The 22,615-nt window shown below is 40.6% G+C and overlaps 1 protein-coding gene and 1 long non-coding RNA gene across 2 annotated transcripts in view; both read left to right on the plus strand.

Moving 5' to 3' along the window:
- aqr (aquarius intron-binding spliceosomal factor) overlaps nt 1-9,533 on the plus strand; it is a 58,579-nt gene extending 49,046 nt beyond the window's left edge. The window contains exons 33-36 of the mRNA XM_074661607.1: nt 1,956-2,041; nt 5,849-6,023; nt 7,304-7,414; nt 9,078-9,533. Of these exons, the coding sequence (XP_074517708.1) occupies nt 1,956-2,041; nt 5,849-6,023; nt 7,304-7,414; nt 9,078-9,350 (645 nt within the window). The 3' untranslated portion in view covers nt 9,351-9,533. The remainder of the gene's footprint in view (nt 1-1,955; nt 2,042-5,848; nt 6,024-7,303; nt 7,415-9,077) is intronic.
- Nucleotides 9,534-12,840: 3,307 nt separating this feature from the next.
- On the plus strand, nt 12,841-15,411 carry LOC141783576 (uncharacterized). Its single transcript, XR_012597305.1, has 2 exons — nt 12,841-13,456; nt 14,780-15,411. It is a non-coding gene; the product is annotated as an uncharacterized LOC141783576 (long non-coding RNA).
- The last annotated feature ends 7,204 nt before the right edge of the window (nt 15,412-22,615 follow it).

The raw sequence follows: 22,615 nt of genomic DNA on the forward strand, positions 1-22,615 counted from the left end.
AGGATGATTTATTAAACATGGCTGGTTCATAGGTTGGTTGCTGTAGTCCTGGGCCCGTGTGGCTTCTCGATGGTAGCTGGTGTCCTATTGATCCACTCTTGAGAATCAATCTAGAAATGAAAGGCCAACCTCTTCCTGCTGGGCGCCCGGATTTTGCAGCATGTGGCTTATATAACTGCATAGTAGTATTTTTTTGTACAGTAACAGTAAGTAAGGAGGACTTATGGCATGTTTCTGTTTATGTAAAGGGGGTTCCCTTGACCTCCCACCTCAAGATATGTAAATGAAAATGGGTTCTACGGGTACCCACGAGTCTCCCCTTTACAGACATGCCCACTTTATGATAATCACATGCAGTTTGGGACAAGTCATAGTCAAGTCAGCACACTGACACACTGACAGCTGTTGTTGTCTGTTGGGCTTCAGTTTGCCATGTTATGATTTGAGCATATTTTTTATGCTGAATGCAGTACCTGTGAGGGTTTCTGGACAATATTTGTCATTATTTTGTGTTGCTAATTGATTTCTAATAATAAATATATACAAACATTTGTGTATAGCAAGCATATTTGCCCACTCCCATGTTGATAAGAGTATTACATTCTTAACAAATCTTCCTTTTAAGGTACATTTTGAACAGATAAAAAATGTGCCCGATTAAATATTCGAATCGATTGACAGCCCTACAAATCATATATCAAGATATCGTGATACACAATTACGTCGGAATTACTCAGAAAATCTCAGAAAGTCGGTGTATTGCTGGTTATATTTATTTTTTCTCTATATTTTCACTTGAAACTGTGAAGTTAATTTTGCATATAAGTTCTTAATTAAATGAGAAAATACTTTCATTTGTCAAGTATTTAATTCACAAAGGAGTTTACAAAAATAGGCTTACCATGTGGTCATTTCATATAGACTATTCATTTATTGAATTACCAGAAAACATGCTATTTTGTGATATATATATATTGTTATAGAAAAATGAAATGACCTATATCGAGATAGAACATTTTAGCCGTATCGCCCAGCCCTATTGTCAATAAGAAAAATGAATGTGACTTTACCTTCTGGTACAAGAAAACACCCAAAGTAGCTCCTTCAGCTTGGCAACTCTATTACAGATGGATAGAAAGTCCAGGCTATATGCACTTGAGAATGAAAAACAGTTTGTTGTTGTTTTTTGACAGCAGGACCAAAGTTGTGACCATCAATACACCCTTCAGCACTGCCATTGTCTGTGTAGGCTGTAGGAGCAGTTATACATACAGTACAGCTAGTACTTTATGTGTAATGGGTTCAGTTTTACAGGGTTGCATCTCAATTTCTTCGCTTTGTATCAAAGTTGCAATGTTTTCTGTATTGTGTAAAGTGTAACAGCTCTGGCGTAGTCAAAACACAGCTCTGTTCTTCATGTACGGGAATAAGTACGCTTCTCAGCAAGACTGGATTACCAGGGTATAAAAGCAAATTGGCTGACACGACTTTCCTTTTGCTTTGAAAAAAAAAACCCCACAGAGAGCCACTTCTCCATTCTCTGTCTCCCTGAAATAATCTCTGATCCAGTATAGCAGAGTGGCCCCCGGTACTTTGGCCCTGAGTCTCAGGGGCCCAGGTAAGAGGTTAGTGGCGGCAAATGCCCTCTAAGCCGTATTAGCCCCGCTGGCTGCCCATGTGGCCCACAGCGATAACAGCGGTAACAAGAAAACACAGGCAACATCATTCAAGCCCCCCCCCAACCCCTTCTCTCAAAAATAAATAAAAAGACTTTAAGACGGAAAGCAGTCTCCCTCATGTTTCTAAACATTTCAGCTAAATCCCTCCACTTACCTAAAATGCAGACACCCATTTACTTTGCAAAATACATCAGCTGCCACGGCTTAGTTAGCATATCTTTGTATGTGTATTTCTGTTTTCTTTTTGTTCAATAATGAATGTGTGTGTCCGTGCAGGTGACAACAGTGGACAGGTTCCAGGGTCAGCAGAACGACTACATCATCCTCTCACTGGTCCGCACCAAAGCCGTGGGACACCTGAGGTAATTACTTCAATGCATGCCAAGCAGAAAACACTTCCCTGACCCAGAATAGACACCTTCAGCAGCTATTCTACCACAAAAAAAATACTTGTTTGATAGGATCTACACCTTAGATACACATCCTCCAGGGAAACAACACAGCAGAAATGTAGGCACTTAACTCTCTCCTGAGACAGCAGCTCTCTGGAGGCTTTCTCCTTTTAGTCATGCGTAACGACTGAATGAAGTTTGCTAAAGGACGAAAAAGACTAACGCTGTGTGGCTGTCTTCAAGTATGCATGAGCTTAATTTGAGGCAGGGAGGATAAAGGGTGCTTCAGGACAGGAGCATGTCTGTGGAGCTGACTGTACTTTTTGTCCTGGTTAAGAGAAGCCATTGTGCTCTGATGATTGGGGTGAGACTATCAAACAAAGAGCTCTGCTCTGATCAAAGGCGTACCATATAACAGTCATTAAGAGGCATGATGGTTAACCACACTGCAGCTGTAGATTGTTATGTCTTTTTGTTCCGTGTCCCGTCGCTATCCGCTCAACTATACTCCCTTGCCGGCCTCTCTTCTTAGTCTTCAGCTACGTCTCCTTATCGCTCTGCTCCCTCTTCTCCTCACTCCCGCCTCCTTCCTCATTGCACTGAATTGATTTGTGTCGAAATGGCCTTAGCTCCTTGGCCGCCACGACATCCTGATGAGCTCTTCACACCTAATATACGCTCCATGTTTTAATACCAAACGATTGCGGCTAAACTCTTCCACAGTACTTCAGCTTGCCATGCTGCTGGCCTCTGGCCGTGATGTACAGTAGCCGCTGTTGGAATTGCATCGCTCACAGCTTTATCACAGCTGTACCGCCAGTGCATTCAACCCGCCTTCACATTGGGGCAGTCTGCAAATTGGAACCCGAGTGCGAATGATAAGCCATTCCTTTTGTAGCTAAATACATGCCTCCCTCTCGTCCCCCGCACCCCGCCCTCGAGCGTGGTCATTTCTGTCCGGCAGAGAAAACACTTAAAAACTCTATTTTGTTCTTTCCTCATCTCACAGATAAAGCAATGAATTGATGTAGCTGGGAATGAGAAGTGCAGCGGGCCACAGAAAAGTGGTAGTTTATCTTGCTGGCAGCGCCTTGCTCTCCTCTCGCTATCGTTCATTTGATCTTGTCTTACACTGGATATTGCACCCGGCCTTTTACACATTCTCAGCCCACACAAAGTGAGGAGGTTGTCAAAGGTTGTCTCTATAACAATGTGCTACAAATCTAGTTATCAGTCAGTGAAGGGATATACAATAGTACTAGATTTTTCTAGTCTCCTGGATAATAACTTGCCTTCAAGGACGATGAACTTCAAGGGCCTGAAAACCTAGTTTTTTTAATCAGCTTCTTACTATGAGTGATGAGCTCATAGAAATAGAATAGGAGAACGGACTTTGAACTGTTTGCCGTGGTCATTTGACTTGGTCAAAAGAAAATAGTGATTGTTGTTAGTTGCTATGGTGACAACACACGTCAGTGAAGCTGTCAAGTCTGTCACACGCACTACTTTGAGAACTCGATTTTAGCCTACCGTCCACATAAAGCTGGCGTTTTCCTTTTGTCTGACAATTCCTCTCTAGCAGCAAGGCAATGGAGATAGTGCACAGAAGTTCCTCCATGCTTTGTGCTACTCTACTGCTTGTTTGTTAATGCAAAACCTCACCTCAGTGAGTCTGTGACATGTCATAAGTCGGTTTATACAGAAGTTAGCCGCTACAACGGTTGCAACGGCAACAGCATACATACAAATGGCCACCACTCTGACCATCCTGCTATGTTGATTTGAATGGGAGTGTCCGTTCTACTCCTATTCTATTTCTATGGATGAGCTACATGAAAACGCAAATTTCTGTACAAGTTGGAACAGTTTTGGTTCTTTCACATGAATATTTTAATGAAAATTTGATGACAGTTATGTGGTTGTTTGATCAGCTGAGTTCACTTCCCCTTTAATAACGGAGCAATTATACTAACAGAAAATGTCTTGTATATTCATTCATATCTTGGTATCCCTGACACGTATTAATGGTCAGCTGAGTGGTTGAAAGAGCAGTGGTTCATGGGAAATTGTGCTTGTCTTGTGTTGCTCATTGTGTTTTCCCCCATAGTGGGATCACTGTGGTGTACCACCATACAATCCTCCTCCTGTACTCTCCCCCTCTTCCTGCATCTGTCCTCATGGCAATCTGCTGCCGTGACAACCACAGGGGACGCAGCTGACCATATGACAAGCTGACCCTTGCGTTGACAGGAGAAGCACTCCTGCTAATACACACAGGCACAGTCACATGCAGGAGCACACTCTTTGACAGGGAAGCACAGATCCAGACACGCTTTGACATGCACACACACACACACACATGTGAGAACACACACGCAACCGGTATTCCGTCCACTTTGCCCTGCCATGTCACAGCACAGGTGGGCGTCTCTCTCAGTAGTGCCATGTCTGCAGGCTATCATGCTTCATGATTGGTTCATCTCTTTCTAGAGCTCTGTGCTCATTGGTTAGAGGCTGTTGTAGTTTGTCTCTGTGGAAATTCTGTGCTTTCAAGTTTCATTTTGTACGATACTTGAATTATTTGCCGTGATTTTTACATAAACCTACCGGCTGCACACACGTTAACTCACTCATAAACACCGCACAATGGTTTCCATAAGCCCTTTCCCCCCCCCCCCCCCTTCTACATATTCATGGAACTCATCATGCATATTGCGATTGAGGATTAATCCTCTTAATCTCATGAAGTGCTCAGGTGGACATATTCCACATTTTTTGGCTGCATTTCAACACATATGTATGTGTCGATGTGTGTTGGTAAAGGCGTGCATACAAACATGGAGGGTGTGCCAAATTTTTGTACATCAAACCAAAGACTGTTTTCAAAAAATCACCGTCGCAATAACACTTCTTCCCCCTCATATGCTCTGCCTTCTCCCGTGCTCTGTAGATTTCTATAAGCCAGTATGCTGAAGTCTCAGAGATTTATAGGCCAGCTGGTCATATTTTGCTCCATTAGGTTGCACATCCAAACACCTAAAACAAAGATTATGAAGATTTATTTCATATATACAGTTTGAAGGGTACCCTTTTTAATTGGTTCACTTTGTGAAAGAGCAATTTGTGTGTTTTTTTTAGAAGTTGTCCTATAATTTCTCTACCTCCGTGTATAATGTATACAACTTTAATTATAATATAGTCGAATATGGGGATGTGTACGATAACACATCACATGGGTTGTCAAATGCAATGTTTTTTTTTAGCCATTTAAAGTGGGTAGGCATTCAGTGGTATTCCTCTAAAATAGGACAGGTAAACAACCCCTTTGGCCACTACAGCAAGCCAAGCAGGATTCCTCCATTCTCTGGGAAATGACTCTAATCTCTTAATTCTACTGGATGGCAAGAAAAAGTAACCTATCCACCCTCTCTTGTGCTCTCCCACCTCTCCCTCTCTTTGTCTGTCTTGTTTATCCCTGCCCTTTTGCCTTTCATTCCTTTATTTCTCTCTTAGCTTCTTTATGTGTCCCCCTCACCTATTGCTGCTTATCTTTCACTAAAGCTCTCTCCTCCTACTCTACGCTGCCGTTTTTTCCCTTCCTTTACAATCTTTACTTGATCATTCCACTTTGATCCCTTTTACTTTTTTACCCCCCTACACACGATTTGCCGTCTTCTTACAATTTCACACTTTTCTCCCACTTCTCTTTGATTTTTTTTTTCTCCCTTTCTGTCAAACCAATTTTCAACTTTTTTTTTTTTCCCTCTCACTCCACAGGGATGTGAGGCGTCTGGTGGTAGCCATGTCAAGAGCCAGACTGGGTCTGTACGTCTTCGCGCGGGTGTCGTTGTTCCAAAATTGCTTCGAGCTGACTCCTGTCTTCAACCAGCTCACTGCCAGACTCATGCAGCTGCACATCAGGCCGCACGAATACTACAGCCAGGAACAGCCCGTAAGTAGAATCGCATGCATGAACCAGTTTCTTAATGCACAATAATCTTCACACAAGCTCCATATTTGCCGATAAGAATCTATATTAGCGCCCATTTTCACATAATTGTTGCACTCTCCAACATCCTTCCCCGTCATTGCTGCCACAGACCCCTGACTCTGTCTAATCCTCCTCTGAATGGCATCTTCTTTCCTTTTTGGTCCTCGTTGCTCCCAAGTCTTACTGCAGCTTTACCCACTGGCCCCGGCCTGCTACCAGCATTTTTGCAGGGGCCATCTGCAAGCATGGGAAACACAGGCCTGGCTATAATTAACCCCCAGATGTCAGAAGGCAAAACCACTCTCCCAAATCCCGCCAGGCCAGCATGAGACGACTGTTGTCTGGTCACTGTGTCTCGCTGACTGGCGTGTGCGGCAACAGGGGTGTCTAAAATACCCCATAGCTTCTGACACTTCCTCTGACTCTAGAGTGTTCATCCCCACGGGGGACATCTCTTTCGGGCACACACATGCGGCCCCTGCTTAGTCCGTCTATCTGAAGTCAGTAAACTCCTGCTGCTTACACGCAGATGCAGATTAAAAGTCAGATTTTTGTCCGGCAACACTGGAACCAGAACTTCCACAGGCTACTTAACAGTGCTGATTCAGAAGCAGTTATAAAAAAATAAGGGATAACACGGCTGCTTAATGCACCATATGGTTATATACGTGTTTACAGCACCGTTGGAGAGTATTGGACAGACGGTAAAGCTTAATGTCTAATCACACTCAATCACCGGGAAACACATTAACGCTTTGATGTTTTTACGGATAGTTTCACAGTAATAAAACCACACACGGTTAAGTTTTACAGTACTGAAGCCGCCAGCGCATTCACTTGATTGCCCAAAGGGCTCCTGTGAGCATCACCCCTGTATTTAGGAGGTAACAGCCCAGCAGATTAAATATTCTGCTCGCCTCACTCCTCAGTTTAGGCTGTAAAACTCTGTCTGCATACTAATATCGTCAAATTACAAACTCTGCATCCTCAACTCTACTTTCGATAGTACGTGAGCAGCGATCGCTCGAGGCATCGGGTGAGAAATTTGTTTTCAAATAACAAGCAGGTAGCGGCCATGTGAATAGTAATTTCCCAGCACATTTGCATCAGATAAATAGTTTACCATATGGAGCCTGTTAACAAGACAGATGTACTTCTTCATTACCATTCCTTTCACATCCTGGATTCAAAACAATCTTTCTCTTACTGATTGTTTTTTTTTTTTCATTTCCTTCCCTCAGAGAGATGCTTCTGGACAGCCAGACCAAATCATCAAGAACATGCCAGAGATGACCAATCTGGTGTATAACATGTACATGCACATGATCCAGACCTCCCAGAAGTACAGACAGGTAAGACACTTTTGATAAATACAATAACCAAGAGTGTCATCAAACAACACTCAAAACCACCAGCAGTGCCGTATTGTTGCTGTCTCCTAGGTGTATCATAGAAGAGAGACTGATATTACTAAGACTATTTAGAACTGGTACTTTTACTATGTTGAGTGTACACACATTATACTAACAAATATATGTCTTTAACTTTAAGTTTTGTGACATTGTGCTCTGAAGCAGTGCTAAAAGCGATCACTGTCCCTCCCGGTCGCTATTTTAGTATTTTTAAACTTTAATGCGGAACAGTAAATAGGTCAGATGTAAGAGAGCTGTTGTATTTGTGCATATGGAGAATTAACAGGCCACAAGCCAAGCATATTAAGAGTGGAGCTCAGGTGAATTTTACACTACGTGCACTGTCACATACTGTCTCTTGTGCTAACTTAAAAAGAGGATTATGACATGATGGAGGGACAAAAAGTTAGACAAAAGACTTTGCTTTGATGGTATATATACTACATTTAGAGAGTTAGAGAAGGTAGAAGGAGAGTTCGAGGTAGAGTCAGAGAGAGGGGGAAGGTAGAAGGAGAGGTTGAGAGACAGATAGAGGGAGGTAGAGAGAGAGGTAGAGAGACGTGGGGTAGAAAGAGAGAGACGGGTAGAGAGACAGATAGATAGGGAGGGAGGTAGAGGGGGTAGAGAGAGGTATACATAGAGGTAGGGAGCGAGAGAGAGAGGGGTAGAGAGAGAGGTAGAAAGGTAGAGGGGAGAGAGGAAAGGGAGGTAGAGAGGAAAGGGAGGTAGAAAGAGAGGTTGAGAGACAAATAGAGGGAGGTAGAGTCAGAGAGAGAGAGGACAGGGAGGTAGAAAAAGAGGTCAAGGGAGAGAGAGGCAGCCGGGGGGAGGAGAGTATCCGGGGTGTTTGGGGACCTCAGTATTGCGTCTCTGCTCTTTGCAGATGATGTGTTTCTGTTGGTTCCTCCAACACTCACTGGGGCGGTTTGCAGCCGCGTGTGAAGCGGTCGGGATGAGAGTCAGTACCTCCAAATCTGAGGCAATGGTTCTCTGCCGGAAAATGGTTGATTGCTCCCTCCGGGTTGGGAGTGAGTCACTGCCCCAAAACAAGGGAGTTCAAGTATCTCGGGGTCTTGTTCACAAGCAAGGGTAAAATGGGTGGCTGGGCTCAGCCTTAGAGATAGGGTGAGGAGCTCAGACATCCGGAGGGAGCTCGGAGTAGAGCGGCTGCTCCTTCGCATCAAAAGGGGCCAGTTGAGGTGGTTCAAGCATCTGATCAGGATGAGTCCTGGACGCCTCCCTTTGGAGGTTTTCCAGGCACGTCCAAGTGGCCCCGGGGTAGACCCAGAACACGCTGGAGAGATCATATATCTCGTCTGGCCTGGGAACGCCTCAGGGTCCCCCGGGAAGAGCTGGAAAATGTTGCTGAGGAGAGGGACATCTGGAATACAGAGCTAAGCCTCCCGCCCCCGCAACCCAGCCCTGGATAAGCGGAAGAAAATGTCATGTTTAGCAAAACAAAAGATCACAATACCACTCACAGTACATACATAGATACATACATAATTGTCCTCAACATAGACTTTCCCAGTAGAATGCACCTACAATTGATATTTTGTAATATTCCACATTTTGAATATATTCCTTTCCCTTGGCTTCTTAGCAGCAACAGCAGAAACTGGCTCTGCCTCCACAACAAACCCAGACCGATGCGGTCGTTGAGGAAGCGCCAGTTAGCGCTGGGGTTCCACAGGAAGAAACCCCCATGGAGCAAGAAAACCCAGAAGGAGAGTCGAGCCCAAAGCCAAACTCGGAGGACACCAGTGAGAAGGAAGAAACTAAAGACGACACAGTGGGCCATGCTAAGATGCCCGAGCATCCTGGCAGAGACAGCGACAGCGACGGGGAGGACAGCGGAGAGGAGCAGAAGCCATAGAGCGCCCACATACGGGACTACTGTTTAATTAAGGGGCCAAGTGGACCGTCCCTTAAGGAGACATTAGTGGGGAGTCTGTATTTGTTTTCTACTGAAAGGAAACCCTGGTGATGATGTTTCATTAATTTTTCTAGAACATAACATTTTGTAATCATCAGTACTTTTTCTATTAAAAAAGGCAAATGCTTCATTGTCTGACATGTTTTACTATATGTGCACCCACCAGAGCTTAACAGTACTTAAAGAGGTTCTAATCTACATTTCTCTCACACGCACACTGACAGACAAATACAGTGTATAGTCAACATGTTTTAGCCTCGTTAAAATCTCTCTGTCATGATACTTCCATCCATTCATCTGCTCTTCCCTCCACTGCTTTAAGCACAACTCAAATCTGATTGGCTCAGCCTATACCAGCTACACAAGCTGCGACTAAGCTGCATTTGTAGGTCAGTCACTTTACCCAAGGGCCAGTGTGCATGCTGGGGGATTTCAATTTACCCTCTGGATGTACACAGTCACTCAACCAGCAAGCCTTAATCCTCTGCCATTCATAACTTTGTGTGTGGAGTACTAACAGCACAGCGCTCTGCAGAATAGCTCATATCAGCTGGATCTGTGGGTTGAGGAAATACCTTATTATTTGTGTTGACATCAACTAATCAAAAGCAAAGTTCCAAACCAAGTCTTGCTAATCTAAACATAAATCCACTCAAAATGAAGAGGTTAACACAGTCCACAGCCCTGCAGGCAAAAACACAGACTGGAAATTCATTCATTATCATGCACCAGAGGTTGGTTGTTGTTACATCATACCTCAGGCAGGCTGAGAGAACAGGTCAGCTGCACAGCTGCTCTAGCCTGGGCCAGTGGAAGGACCTGATGGAGAACCATGTGTTGATAGATGTGGAGAGACATCTTTTCTGCATTCAGTCAAGTGTGCCGTCTTATTTTTTCCATCTTCTGAGAGCGGGGCACTCCAGGTCGAAGTTCTCAGGAGTATTTTGGAGTAGTAGGGTACGCCCCTCTGTCGGCTGAGGAAAGGATTAGAACGAGAGGTTAGATAAGGAAGATAATCCCTGTCGGTTGAGGCTGCGCGTACAAATTACTGACGGTTTTGGCATGAAGCCCACAAGACAAAGACAAACATACTGTATCACATGATGCTGAAATACTTCATTATTTGTACTGAATGAATGAACATTACCTTTTTTTATGAAGCCATAATACAAATGTACATGGTGCTCTATCATATGTATGACTAATTAGCCCATCTATAACAGAGGTCCTCAAACCTTTTGGTGCCAAAGACCCCTTACACTTGAGAACATTTTCCAAGGATCCCCTCATAACTGGAACACCGATCAAGTATATGCTTGCTACCGTTTGTGCTCTTAGATGCCTTTGGAACTACTTGTTTTTTAAAACTTTTCAACCTAAACACTTCAGATCTGTTTGATAGTGATAAACAGAAACGCATATCAATTTTAATCATGTTAATACCACTTTTTTTTTTTTAGCTGGCTTCGTTTGCTAGCAGCTGAAGACACAACACATTTTGGTCTCCTGTCGCCGTTCTCAATAAAAAAACAAACTCGATATAACTGTCATCATATTTTTTTAGTTTAGGTAGTTTGGGTTTATTTGACGATGTGGACTGACTCAAATATTTCTCCATGCTCGCCAGCCAGCTAGTTGGCAAATAAATCAAGGCAGCAGAAATGGTAGTGGCTAGAAGGGAGCCCGCAAACTGGGTAAACTCTCGCGAGATTGTTAAGATTAGGCATTGACCTCGAATAGTTAAGGTTAGGCATTGATCTGGAATAGTTAAGGTTAGGCATTTACCTTGAATAGTTAAGGTTAGGCATTGATCTTGAATAGTTAAGGTTAGGCATTGATCTTGAATAGTTAAGGTTAGGCATTGATCTGGAATAGTTAAGGTTAGGCATTGACCTCGAATAGTTAAGGTTAGGCATTTACCTTGAATAGTTAAGGTTAGGCATTGATCTTGAATAGTTAAGGTTAGGCATTGATCTTGAATAGTTAAGGTTAGGCATTGATCTTGAATAGTTAAGGTTAGGCATTGATCTGGAATAGTTAAGGTTAGGCATTTACCTTGAATAGTTAAGGTTAGGCATTGATCTTGAATAGTTAAGGTTAGGCATTGATCTGGAATAGTTAAGGTTAGGCATTGACCTCGAATAGTTAAGGTTAGGCATTTACCTTGAATAGTTAAGGTTAGGCATTGATCTTGAATAGTTAAGGTTAGGCATTGATCTTGAATAGTTAAGGTTAGGCATTGACCTCGAATAGTTAAGGTTAGGCATTGACCTCGAATAGTTAAGGTTAGGCATTGACCTCGAATAGTTAAGGTTAGGCATTTACCTTGAATAGTTAAGGTTAGGCATTTACCTTGAATAGTTAAGGTTAGGCATTTACCTTGAATAGTTAAGGTTAGGCATTGACCTTGAATTGTTAAGATTAGGCATTTACCTTGAATAGTTAAGGTTAGGCATTGATCTGGAATAGTTAAGGTTAGGCATTTACCTTGAATAGTTAAGATTAGGCATTGATCTTGAATAGTTAAGGTTAGGCATTGATCTTGAATAGTTAAGGTTAGGCATTGATCTGGAATAGTTAAGGTTAGGCATTTACCTTGAATAGTTAAGATTAGGCATTGATCTTGAATAGTTAAGGTTAGGCATTGACCTCGAATAGTTAAGGTTAGGCATTTACCTTGAATAGTTAAGGTTAGGCATTGACCTCGAATTGTTAAGATTAGGCATTTACCTTGAATAGTTAAGGTTAGGCATTTACCTTGAATAGTTAAGGTTAGGCATTTACCTTGAATAGTTAAGGTTAGGCATTTACCTTGAATAGTTAAGGTTAGGCATTGATCTGGAATAGTTAAGGTTACGGTACGTGTCCACAGGCTCCGTGCTTTCCATGCTCTTCATTCATTGTCTATGTAAGCAGCCGCGCAATGTATTCTGGTAGCGTGGCGAGACTAGGCGTCACGATGCCCGCTCCTTATTTGCATGAAGTTGAGGGCTCCGCTACTTTATGCAAATCACGGGCGTCCGACGCGACTCGCCGCCTCAAGAAACTCCCGATAATCTTTTAAAATAAACGTTGTCGATGCAAAATAAAGACAGATTCAGCAGCTGCGTGGCTTATTTCTCGCCTCAAATGTTTTCAGAAACACATTTCAGTGAACTATTTTCGTGAAATAAGAGAAGAAAGTTTCCAAACGAGCCTCCATACTGGTTCCGGTTTGAAAGCTGGGAGCAGCAGCCAACGGCGGGAAAGCGTTCGTCTAATCAGGAGCCGAGTGCCTTGTTTCTAGGGACAGACCACCAAGCGTCCAATGCTGGGAAGCGTCGCGTCCCCTCGCGATAAAAAACGCCCCTGTGGACACGTACCATCAGGCATTTAACTTGAATAGTTAAGGTTAGGCATTTACCTTGAATAGTTAAGGTTAGGATAGGTCGTCAGGCAGCGAGTCTCGCGAGAGTTTTTGCAAGTTTTTGCAAGTTTTTGCAGATCTCAGATCAGATTTTGCAATTTGCTTCTGATTCATGACAGATTGACGTGATGTGTCACAATCATATCAGAGTTTCTATTGGCCCAAACCTAACGTGGGTGGGAGTAATAGACACAATATGCTTGTTTTAATTGGTACAAATGGTCCCCATCTGTAGATGTAGCACAATTTTAGAATTCAAATTATTTGGCGGACCCCCTGACAGAGTGCCACGGTCCCCTGGCGGTCCCGGGACCCCACTTTGAGAATCACTGCTCTACAAACCCATGACAGCGAGCATACTTTTTCTTGAGTCACATGAGAGGCTGCATTGTGTAATATCCTTCCCCTGCTAAGCCTCCCAGTTACTAACTTTTCTGTTTTCTCCAAGCTGGCCTCTTGAGAATTCAGTTGCCTGTGGTGCCTTGTTGTAGTAAATTAGAGCTAACTGGTGGGAAGTGGCTACTGCTCGCACACAACATCTCTGGAAGTCTCCAACAGGATCTGGGAGACTGGAAGACATAGCTACAAGCAAGAAGGAGATCAGGAGCTCATTTTCCTCCAGGACCTCTATCTGCTGAAGGTGAACATGTCTTTTATACTCACACGACAGGTATTAATTAGGTTAATAATAGCTACTTTGCAAAGCGCTCACTTCTAACCTTTGCTATGGGCTGATGTATCACAGAGACTAACAGCATGCCGTAAAACTATTAATGTATATATTTGGTCATGAGCGCAGGCGGTGTGTTATTGTTCTCTTTATACTGACTTGTCATTTGCCACATAGAAATCTATTTTATGCTGCAGCACTTTTCCCGAAGAGTCGTTTTTATAAAACATAATTTTGGTTACGCAGTCATTTAAAGGTGCTTGCAATACATGTAACCGTACAAAAGCAAGAGATATGAGGTGCAAGGGGAAGTATTTAAGGGAAGTACAGCAGAGACAGCTGATGTTTTCTGTGCGGTTTGACGCTATGACAGAGGTACGAGTCCAGTTGTGCAATGTTATTCTGCCCTTAAAATAATTAAGTTGCTGGTGGTTTTTTTTCTTCTGTTTTTAATGTAAAGGCGTTTCCCAAAAGCACAGGATCCACCGTTAGACACACTCGTGTGTCGTTTATTGCCTAACCCTACGTGACCGTAGTGTCACAACAGGAAATTACACATTACACCGTCAAGATAGTAGTGCCTGGAGGGGGAAAAGCATCTGACCATTGTGTCCTAAAGCTAAAACAGGCTCAGCCTGACAGCACACGACACTTTCACACTCATACAAATTTGTATGTTATATATATATATATATGGATAAATCATTAGGTAGGTTGCGTTCTCACACGGCATTCCAATTAGCAGTTTTTCATCACGGATAATACAACAGGCAATTTTATAGCTCAAAATAGCAGCACATCATACTCCTGGCCACTGTTTGTTATCAATGTTGACAGATAAAGTAATGCTCATTACAAAGTTATGCATGATCTCCGCTGATCTGCTATTAGTGGGGTGACTAATGTGCCAGCATCGGTCTTCAACACCCTGTAAGTGGGCGGCGTGTTGACCTCACCAGGCAGACAGGCCTAGTGGTTATTGCTCGTGGTTGCCAGCTTATCATGCTTTGTCAAGGCCACTGCCTAATCCTGACAAGTACATCCAGATCATCAACAGGGCACGTTTCAATCTGATAATCTCCTATCATCACTGAAGAGGCGCGGCCGCTCACAGGAACACACTCTGATGCTATTGTAGTGACTGACACTGTTATTTACGATCCTAAAGTGCACTTCTGCCAGATTTCCTCCCCAATTTCCAATGATCAGTTATAGCTGTATGTCTTTGGCTTTGCAAATCATGCTGATGTCCACTTTGATTAGCCAACTCTCATCTTTCTCTCTTTCTCCCAGACTAGAATGGCTGCTTGCGGGTCATGTTTCTGGGGCATCATCTGGCTGGTGGTTCTGATATGCTTCGGCTGGCCCCTCAGCATCACCTTAGGGGGTCTCTATGGTCTCCTAAGCCCCCTCACCACCTGCCTCGGCATGACCCGAATCTCCGATCTACTCCTGGAGGGGGCCAACCTGGGCAGAACCTGTGCCAACAACATGAGGCACGGCAAGGCTTTGTGTTGATCACACTGCAAGATCAGAGAAAGGAGGCAAGATTGTTTCTACAGAGGAAAGCCTTTGCCTTAAGGAGAACTGTTCATGTCTGTTTTATGTGGAGATATCCTGAGATGAGTGGCACTCAATACAGTGAGAAACTTTTTAGCAAGTTATGTAACAAAAAGGTCTGGAAGGTTTTGGAAAATGGATTCCACTTGTTCTGTTAACATGTAATTAACCACGGATTTCAAATTTGTATGGGTTTGTCGGGAAGAAAATAGGCTTTCTGTTCATGGTCTGTGTTTGCTGTTTAATTCATGATGACACTGCATGGAGAAGATAAGAATGAAAATGGCAATTTAACAATGGAAATGCTTAGACTTGTAAATGACTGTATGGAAACTTTTAATGCGATTAAAACTGCTTTGAACTTGCCCTCTGTCGACTGACTTATTGTACTCCGTATTTGGTGGAAAATCCATGTTGTGAAATTTTAAGGTGAAGGTAAATAGAGAGAGAAAGCCGGAGATATGAACAGATGGATTTCTAGTTTGCTTAAATTATTTTGTTTACCTTCTTTTTTCCTATTTAGGGTCATAGCGGGTTGGAGCTTATCCCAACACAAATTAAATGGAAGTCAGGGAGATAATTTGGAGACAGTTTGCTAGGTCATCTCAAGCCAAGCACAGATACACAATCACTCACATTGTGTATCGCTCACATGAATACATCAACAACTTATGGCAGAATTTGGGGTCAGCGGAACAAGATGCAAATGCAACATTGAGATATTATGAACATATAAAGTCAAAGTGTTCGCAAACATTTGCCCATATACACATCCAACAGACAATGGGCAACATTATCTTTCATTTAAAATCATGTTTTTGACCAATTAACAAATTTAAAAGGAGCAGTGTGTAATAATTAAGACTATCTATTGGCAGAAATGGAATGTAATATTAATAAGTATGTTTTCTGTAGTGTATAATCACCTGAAAATGAGAATTGTTGTGTTTTTGCTACCTTAGAATGAGCCGTTTATATCTACATAGGGAGCGGGTCCCCTCTCCAACTGAGTCCGCCATGTTGCACCGCCATGTTTCAACAGAACAGACAAACAAGGGTTGGTGCTGTTTTTTGATAAAACCTCACCACCTTCACACTGGACTGCTCTCTTGATTCCATCGCAGACGCGACTGCTTGTTGGTTTTGTTTTTAACAGACTTTCATGTTTGTTTCCTAATTTATTATGTTGTGAATAAATTTGATTTATTACTCTGAAACTCGCCTGGTCTCCCATCTTTGTTGCAGCTTCATGAGAAAAATAGCATAATGTGTTGAAAAAAAGTCATAGTATAGTACGTCGAAAAAAAGTCATAGTATAGTATGTCCAATTAAAGTCATAGTATAGTATATCGAAAAAAAGAGTAAAAAAAGTAATTGTATATTATGTTGAAAAAAAGTCATAGTATAGTATGTCGAAAGAAGTAAAAGAAAAATCATTGTATAGTATGTCAAAAAAAGTCATAGTATTGTATGTCGAAAAAAAAGTCAGAATCTAGTATGACGAAAAAAGAATAAAAGTACAATCGTAGTATAGTATGTCAAAAACGGAAAAAAAAAGTCATAGTATAGTATGTCGAAAAAGTCATAGTATAGCATGTCGAAAAAGAGTAAAAAACGTCAGTGTTGTATGTCGAAAAAAGGCATGGTATAGTATGTCGAAAAAAGAGTACAAAAAACGTCAGTATAGTATGTCGAAAAAAGTCATAGTATAGTATGTAAAAAAAAATTCATTGTATAGTATGTTGAAAAAGTGTAAAAAAAAGTCATAGTAAAATATGTCGAAAAAAAAATCATAGTACAGTATGTAAAAAAAAAGTCAAAGTATAGTATGTTGAAAAAAAAGTCTGAGGATAGTATGTTGAAAAAAAGTCAGTATAGTTTGTCGAAAAAAAAGTAAAAAAAAAAGTCATAGTATAGTATGTCGGAAAAAGAATTAAAAAATGTCATAGTATAGTATGTCGAAGAAAAGAGTAAAAAAGTCATAATATAGTGTCGAAAAAAAGGCATAGTATAGTATGTCGAAAAAAAGTCATAGTATAGTATGTCGAAAAAAAAGTCTTAGTTAAGTATGTCGAAAAAAGTAAAAAAAAAAAAAAAAAAGTCAAAGTATTGTATGTCAAAAAAAAGGTCAGAGGATAGTATGTTGAAAAAAGTCAGTGTGTATGTCGAAAAAAAAAGTAAAAAAAAAGTCATAGTATAGTATGTCGAAAAAAAGAGTAAAAAAAATCATAGTGTAGTATGTAGAAAAAAAGTCATAGCATAATATGTCGAAAAAAAGAGTAAAAAAAAGTCACAGTATAGTATGTAGAAAGAAGAGTAAAAAACAGTCATAGTATAGTATGTCGAAAAAAAAGTCTTAGTAAAGTATGTCAAAAAAAGTTAAAAAGAAAAGTTAAAAAAAGTCATAGTATAGTATGTTGAATTGCTCTACCATTTGCAGTTGTTACTTCATTTAGCGGATATAAAAGACAATTATCTAGACAGCTAATGCTAATTTTTAGTACCTGGTATAAATTAACAAAAACAAAAAATAAATTAAGGTGTTTTCAGATGAATGATGTTCGAGTTTAACTCAGAAGCTAAAAGGCAAAGTTTGACCTTAACGTCAAAATTGTTGGCCACAGCCTCATAGTATAACCTAAAGATATTTTTTCATCGACCGAAAATGTCCAGAGACATTCAGACAACAAGCTAAGAACTAAACTGATCAGACTACAGAAAATGGTTACACAAAGTTGGTGTGTGCTTCTGTCAGCAGTCAGTAAAAGATTGAAAAGCATTCAGAAAATAAGTGTGAAAGTAATATGACTTAGTGGCAGAAAATATGAGACAGCTGCCAACTCTAAAACTCAAAATCTAAACCTTTGATGGTGTCTGAATTGGTGTGACCCAGACTTTCAAATCTACTTGTTTTGCAATCCTTGTTTCTAATAATGAGGGTCTTAAGGCTCTCGTAAGACTGCGATTGGGTATGGGCTTAATAAGTCAAATTGTTAAGAAAGTTTTGAGGTTCTGGATTCAAGGTTATGCCTCTTTTTTCCACTGGAACGTAAAGTAAAGATTGAAAAGTTTTGAGAAAGAAAAAGCTGTGAAGAAGTATGATCCAGTTGCTCAAAGTGTCAGATGGTTGCACTGAAGTTTTGTCATTGTGGGTTCATGCCTCAGTAAGTTATTGAATTCTGAAAGCCAACACCCAGAGGAAAGGGTGAAAAGTTCTCAGCGAAGAGCTTTGAATGGGAGGGGGAACGAAGTATAATTCATCTAGTATGTTAGATAATGTGCCTTTTGCTTTTGCACCACTTTCACATTGACACTACTGTAGATGTATAAAGACAAGAGCTAGTTCATTGCACTGCGGTTGATCACAAGAATGCATAAAAGGAATTATGCAATATACAAGATGAAATATCTCAGATAAATTATACTTTGTACATGGTTAGAACCGGTGGAGTGATCATACTAACAACACATGAGTCTGAACATGTAAGTTGGCTGCTTCAAAATTCTTTTTGCCAAGAGCTAAGATACTTTATTTATTAAGGTAGATGAGTATGACGTATATTCAATAAGCTATACAATATTCATCTGTTCAATGAAAACCATGTATCTTTCAATTTGGTGATATTGAAATTTTCAAATAAAATGATGGATGTCCCTTTATGGTTTACATAAATTCTCCTACTTTGGTTAAATAATCAATTAAAAAAACTATTGTATTATCTAAAGAAAGTAATGTCACAAAGCTGAAAACAGGGCTGTTTTTCTTAGCTCATGAAAAGATGAAATTTTGGTTTTCTTAGGACAGTGATGACGTATAAAACCCAACTGCAATGAGCTACATGTCTTAAATACGACATTATAATCTTTGGAGATTTTTATCGTTTTCTGTGCTAATAACGAGCCACCATTTATTGCCTGTTGTTTCATATTGCTAAATAATTTGCGGACTATTTCTTATATCCATACATCTTTCTCTTCATTACAGGTGTCAATACATAGATTATCTGTGTCTGTGACAAAATCAATGTTCAGTGTTGTTTCAAAATGATATCTTACTCGCTTTCTTGCAGAGAGTTAGATGATTATGAGACTAAACATACACTACACAGTATACTAAATATGAAGCTGGAGCCAGCATGTGGTTAGTTTAGCTTAGCATAAAGACTGGAAGAAGTGTTTGTGGTTGAACAAATGCGATATAATATGTTTATGCTAAGCTAAGTTGATCATCGCCTGGCTGTAGCTCTAGCATACAGACATGAGTGGTATCAATCTCCACATCTGTCATTCTCTCGGCAAGAAAGCAAATAAGTGTATTTCCCAAAATGTCGAGCAATTTCTTTAAATCCTATTTAATTATTAGTTGTATAAATCTTGTTTTTATTCATGTGTTATTCCTTAACTGCACTGTTGCATATTTGTATGTCCTCTGTGCAACCCTTCCTATTTTTTTTCTCGTCTTTGTTGGATCAACTGCCATGAAACTTTAACTTTGACCTAAAGTCAAGTTAGGTCCATGCTATTATACCATGCAGTATCTCAGAGGGACATCGGGCTATGTTTAATTCCAATACTTTAAGGCTAGTTGTTCGTTTCAACTCATGTGTGCTCTGAGCTATCATGACAAATAGGAGAGGGAATGCTTGACCAAACATTTTAGAGGGAAATTACCATTTTTCATCTGGCACAACCTAATTTAGTGACCTCAAGTCACCCTTTGCTTCATTGCTGCTGTTGGGGTCAGTTCAGTTTGCTTCAGTTGAGCTTTGAGGTCGGAGGTAATGTTGCTCGCAGGAGTTGATCCTTTTATGAAAAAAAAAAAAATGCCATGAAAGGTTTTATTTTCTGCTGTTATTTGTCCGTTTTTTTAAAGATTATCTTGCAGTAACTGATGCAAAGACAAGGAAAATAGTCTTAAAGCCAAGTGGTAATATGGTGCCCGAGGTTAATGGGACACTCCACTTTATCCTCATTAAATATGTATTGTATTAAGACGGATGCTAAGTACAGTTTTGAGGTGATTGTACTTTACTTGAGTATTTCCATTTTCTGCTATTTTATACTTCTACATTATTTCTGACAGCTGTAGTGACTGGTTACTTTGCATATTATTTTTCATACAAATCATATCGTCAGTGAAAAAATAAATTCCTCTCTTACCAAATCATTTTAATCTGGAATTAAAATGATATTTTCTTACAAACAGTGAAAATATCTAGTAGGAATATTAAAACTTTTTTTCAAAGTTTGTGTGTTGTATTAAATACTTGACAAATCTCCCTTTAAGGTACGTTTGAACAGATTCAAAATGTGTGATTAATATGCGATTAACTATGGACAATCATGCAATGAATCGCAATTAAATATTTTAATCGATTGCCCGTCTACTTTTACATTGTTGTAGTATTATTTTCACTTTTAGGTAAATAATCTGGACACTTCTTCCACCGCTGGAGATGTGTGTCTATAGGTTAAACTATTCAAATGTAAAAGTAACCTGTTGACTTTCAGATTACTTTAGAATCTTTCAAAACATCGAAGCCTAACTTCACACCGTTCACAGCAAACTTCACAGTGAGTTCACTGCAGAGGCCTATAGATTGGCTGAAAAGTCCAACTGAAGCACCTTTCTTACTTTTATCTTGTGATACACTTTTGAAGCTGGTGAGACGATCAGTAACACATGAAACAGAATCAGAACATCCAAAAGAAATCCGAGAGGAGCAGACGGGGTCATATGCAATAAAGCAGCAACCGAATGGCACATTGATGTACAACTGAACTATTTGGGGGGTCAAGTGTGCAATGCTTTATTGATCACTAAGGGAAAAACCTCTTTTGAGGCTGGAGCAGATTTAGCTTCATAACAGCATCCATCAAGCAGATATTGGGGTGCATATGTCAAAAAAAGGAATATACTGATATCTTATTGCTGTAGAAGCTCAATTAAATAGTTTGAATGTATGCAAGACGAGCAGAGAGCAAAAGCCTATTTAGCTGAACTTCTAAGCGAGGTGTTTGGGTACTAAACTCACAAGCTTTCCTATCAGTTTTGACTGGCACCACGCATTCGCTGCTACCACCAAAATAGCTCAGGATTCAATACTTAGGGACCCCTATAAAGAATTACCAAAATACTCTTGCTGAGCAGCCTACCTATAAATCTGGGTGGCTGTCTATTTTGTAGCTTATTTAAATTTGATTCATGAATATTTCATTTTCAATCCAAAGCGCTTTTTAACCTCATTTTCTACCCCTCGCTCGAGTGACGCACACAGTGACAAAACCTCACTCATTCTTTTCGTTAAAAAAAATGATGTGGCCAATGCCCCGCATGTGTATTGCAATCTTTATGTGAGTGTCATAGGAGACCTAGATTGCTTTTTTGCCTGCCCAGTTCTGTTCCCAAAAATCCTGAGGATAGAAGGAAAAAAAAGAAATTGCCCAATTTTAATTCAACTTTCTGTGTTTTTGGCAGTCTTGGCTGAGGACACAGCAGGCGATAGGCCTTGAAGCCAAGTTGACAATGCCTTACTGAGAGAGACATAGAGAGGCAAGCTGGTGAATTTTTCATTGGGGTCTGAGACTGGTTGTGGAAAAAGCCTGCTCCTACTGGCTGCAAGGAAACCGGGAGGCAGAGAGAGAGAGAGAGAGAAAGAGGGGGGGATAAGTATAGGCCTCCCCGTTCAATTAACCACATACTGCTCTGTAATTTCACCCTCACATTCACACACGGGTACACATACACACAAACACACAAGGTGGAGTGGGTACACTGTTAAATGGCTATGGGAGGAAATGTCAGTGTGCAACGCCTCAAAGTGGGCCACTTCTCCAGTCCACAAGAGGAAGAGCTTTTCCTGGTTTCTAGTTTCCTAATGACGGATTTAAGGGAGATTTGGTCTTTTTTTCAGAGGGCTGGAAGTTGGATAATTTAGTAGATTCAGCTACAGTTACGCTACCATTGAGGACACGGAGGTCATGTCCTCTGTATTTTTACTGGGGATATGGGGGATATACTGTAGCAACTTGAGAGGAGTTTACATCCTACAGTCAAGAATTTAAACATGGTGAGCATTTTACAGGCTAGCTTTAGTATGTTTAGACTCAATATTCTTAATTTTTAGTAGTTTTAAATAGAATATATGTCTGGAAAGGGCTTTTGAGGAATGGAAATGTCTGGATCCTTTTTTTCTCATTTAAACAACCTATCAATCATTCTAAAATAAGTCAAATATAGTCAAAAGTTAAAAGGGTTTCCTGTTAGGTGCATGCAAAATGAATAATTCATTTTTTTTAAACGATTAGCCAATCGATTGATTAGTTGACCAAATTAATCATCAAACAATTCAAATAATCGATTAGTTGTTTAAAGGACCAATATGTAATATATTTACTGTAATAAATCATATATAAACATGATATGTCATCGGAGAATAAGGAAACTTGCTAAATTTAAATACTGGCTTCTCTGACAACTATGCTACAGCCAGTATGTTCTCCTCTGAAATGTTCTATTCCGGTCCGGGACGTCTGGTTTTGTTTTGGCCGGTGTGATCCCGTCCACTG

Source organism: Sebastes fasciatus, chromosome 15 (assembly GCF_043250625.1).
Source record: "Sebastes fasciatus isolate fSebFas1 chromosome 15, fSebFas1.pri, whole genome shotgun sequence".
Taxonomy (NCBI): Eukaryota; Metazoa; Chordata; class Actinopteri; order Perciformes; family Sebastidae; genus Sebastes; species Sebastes fasciatus.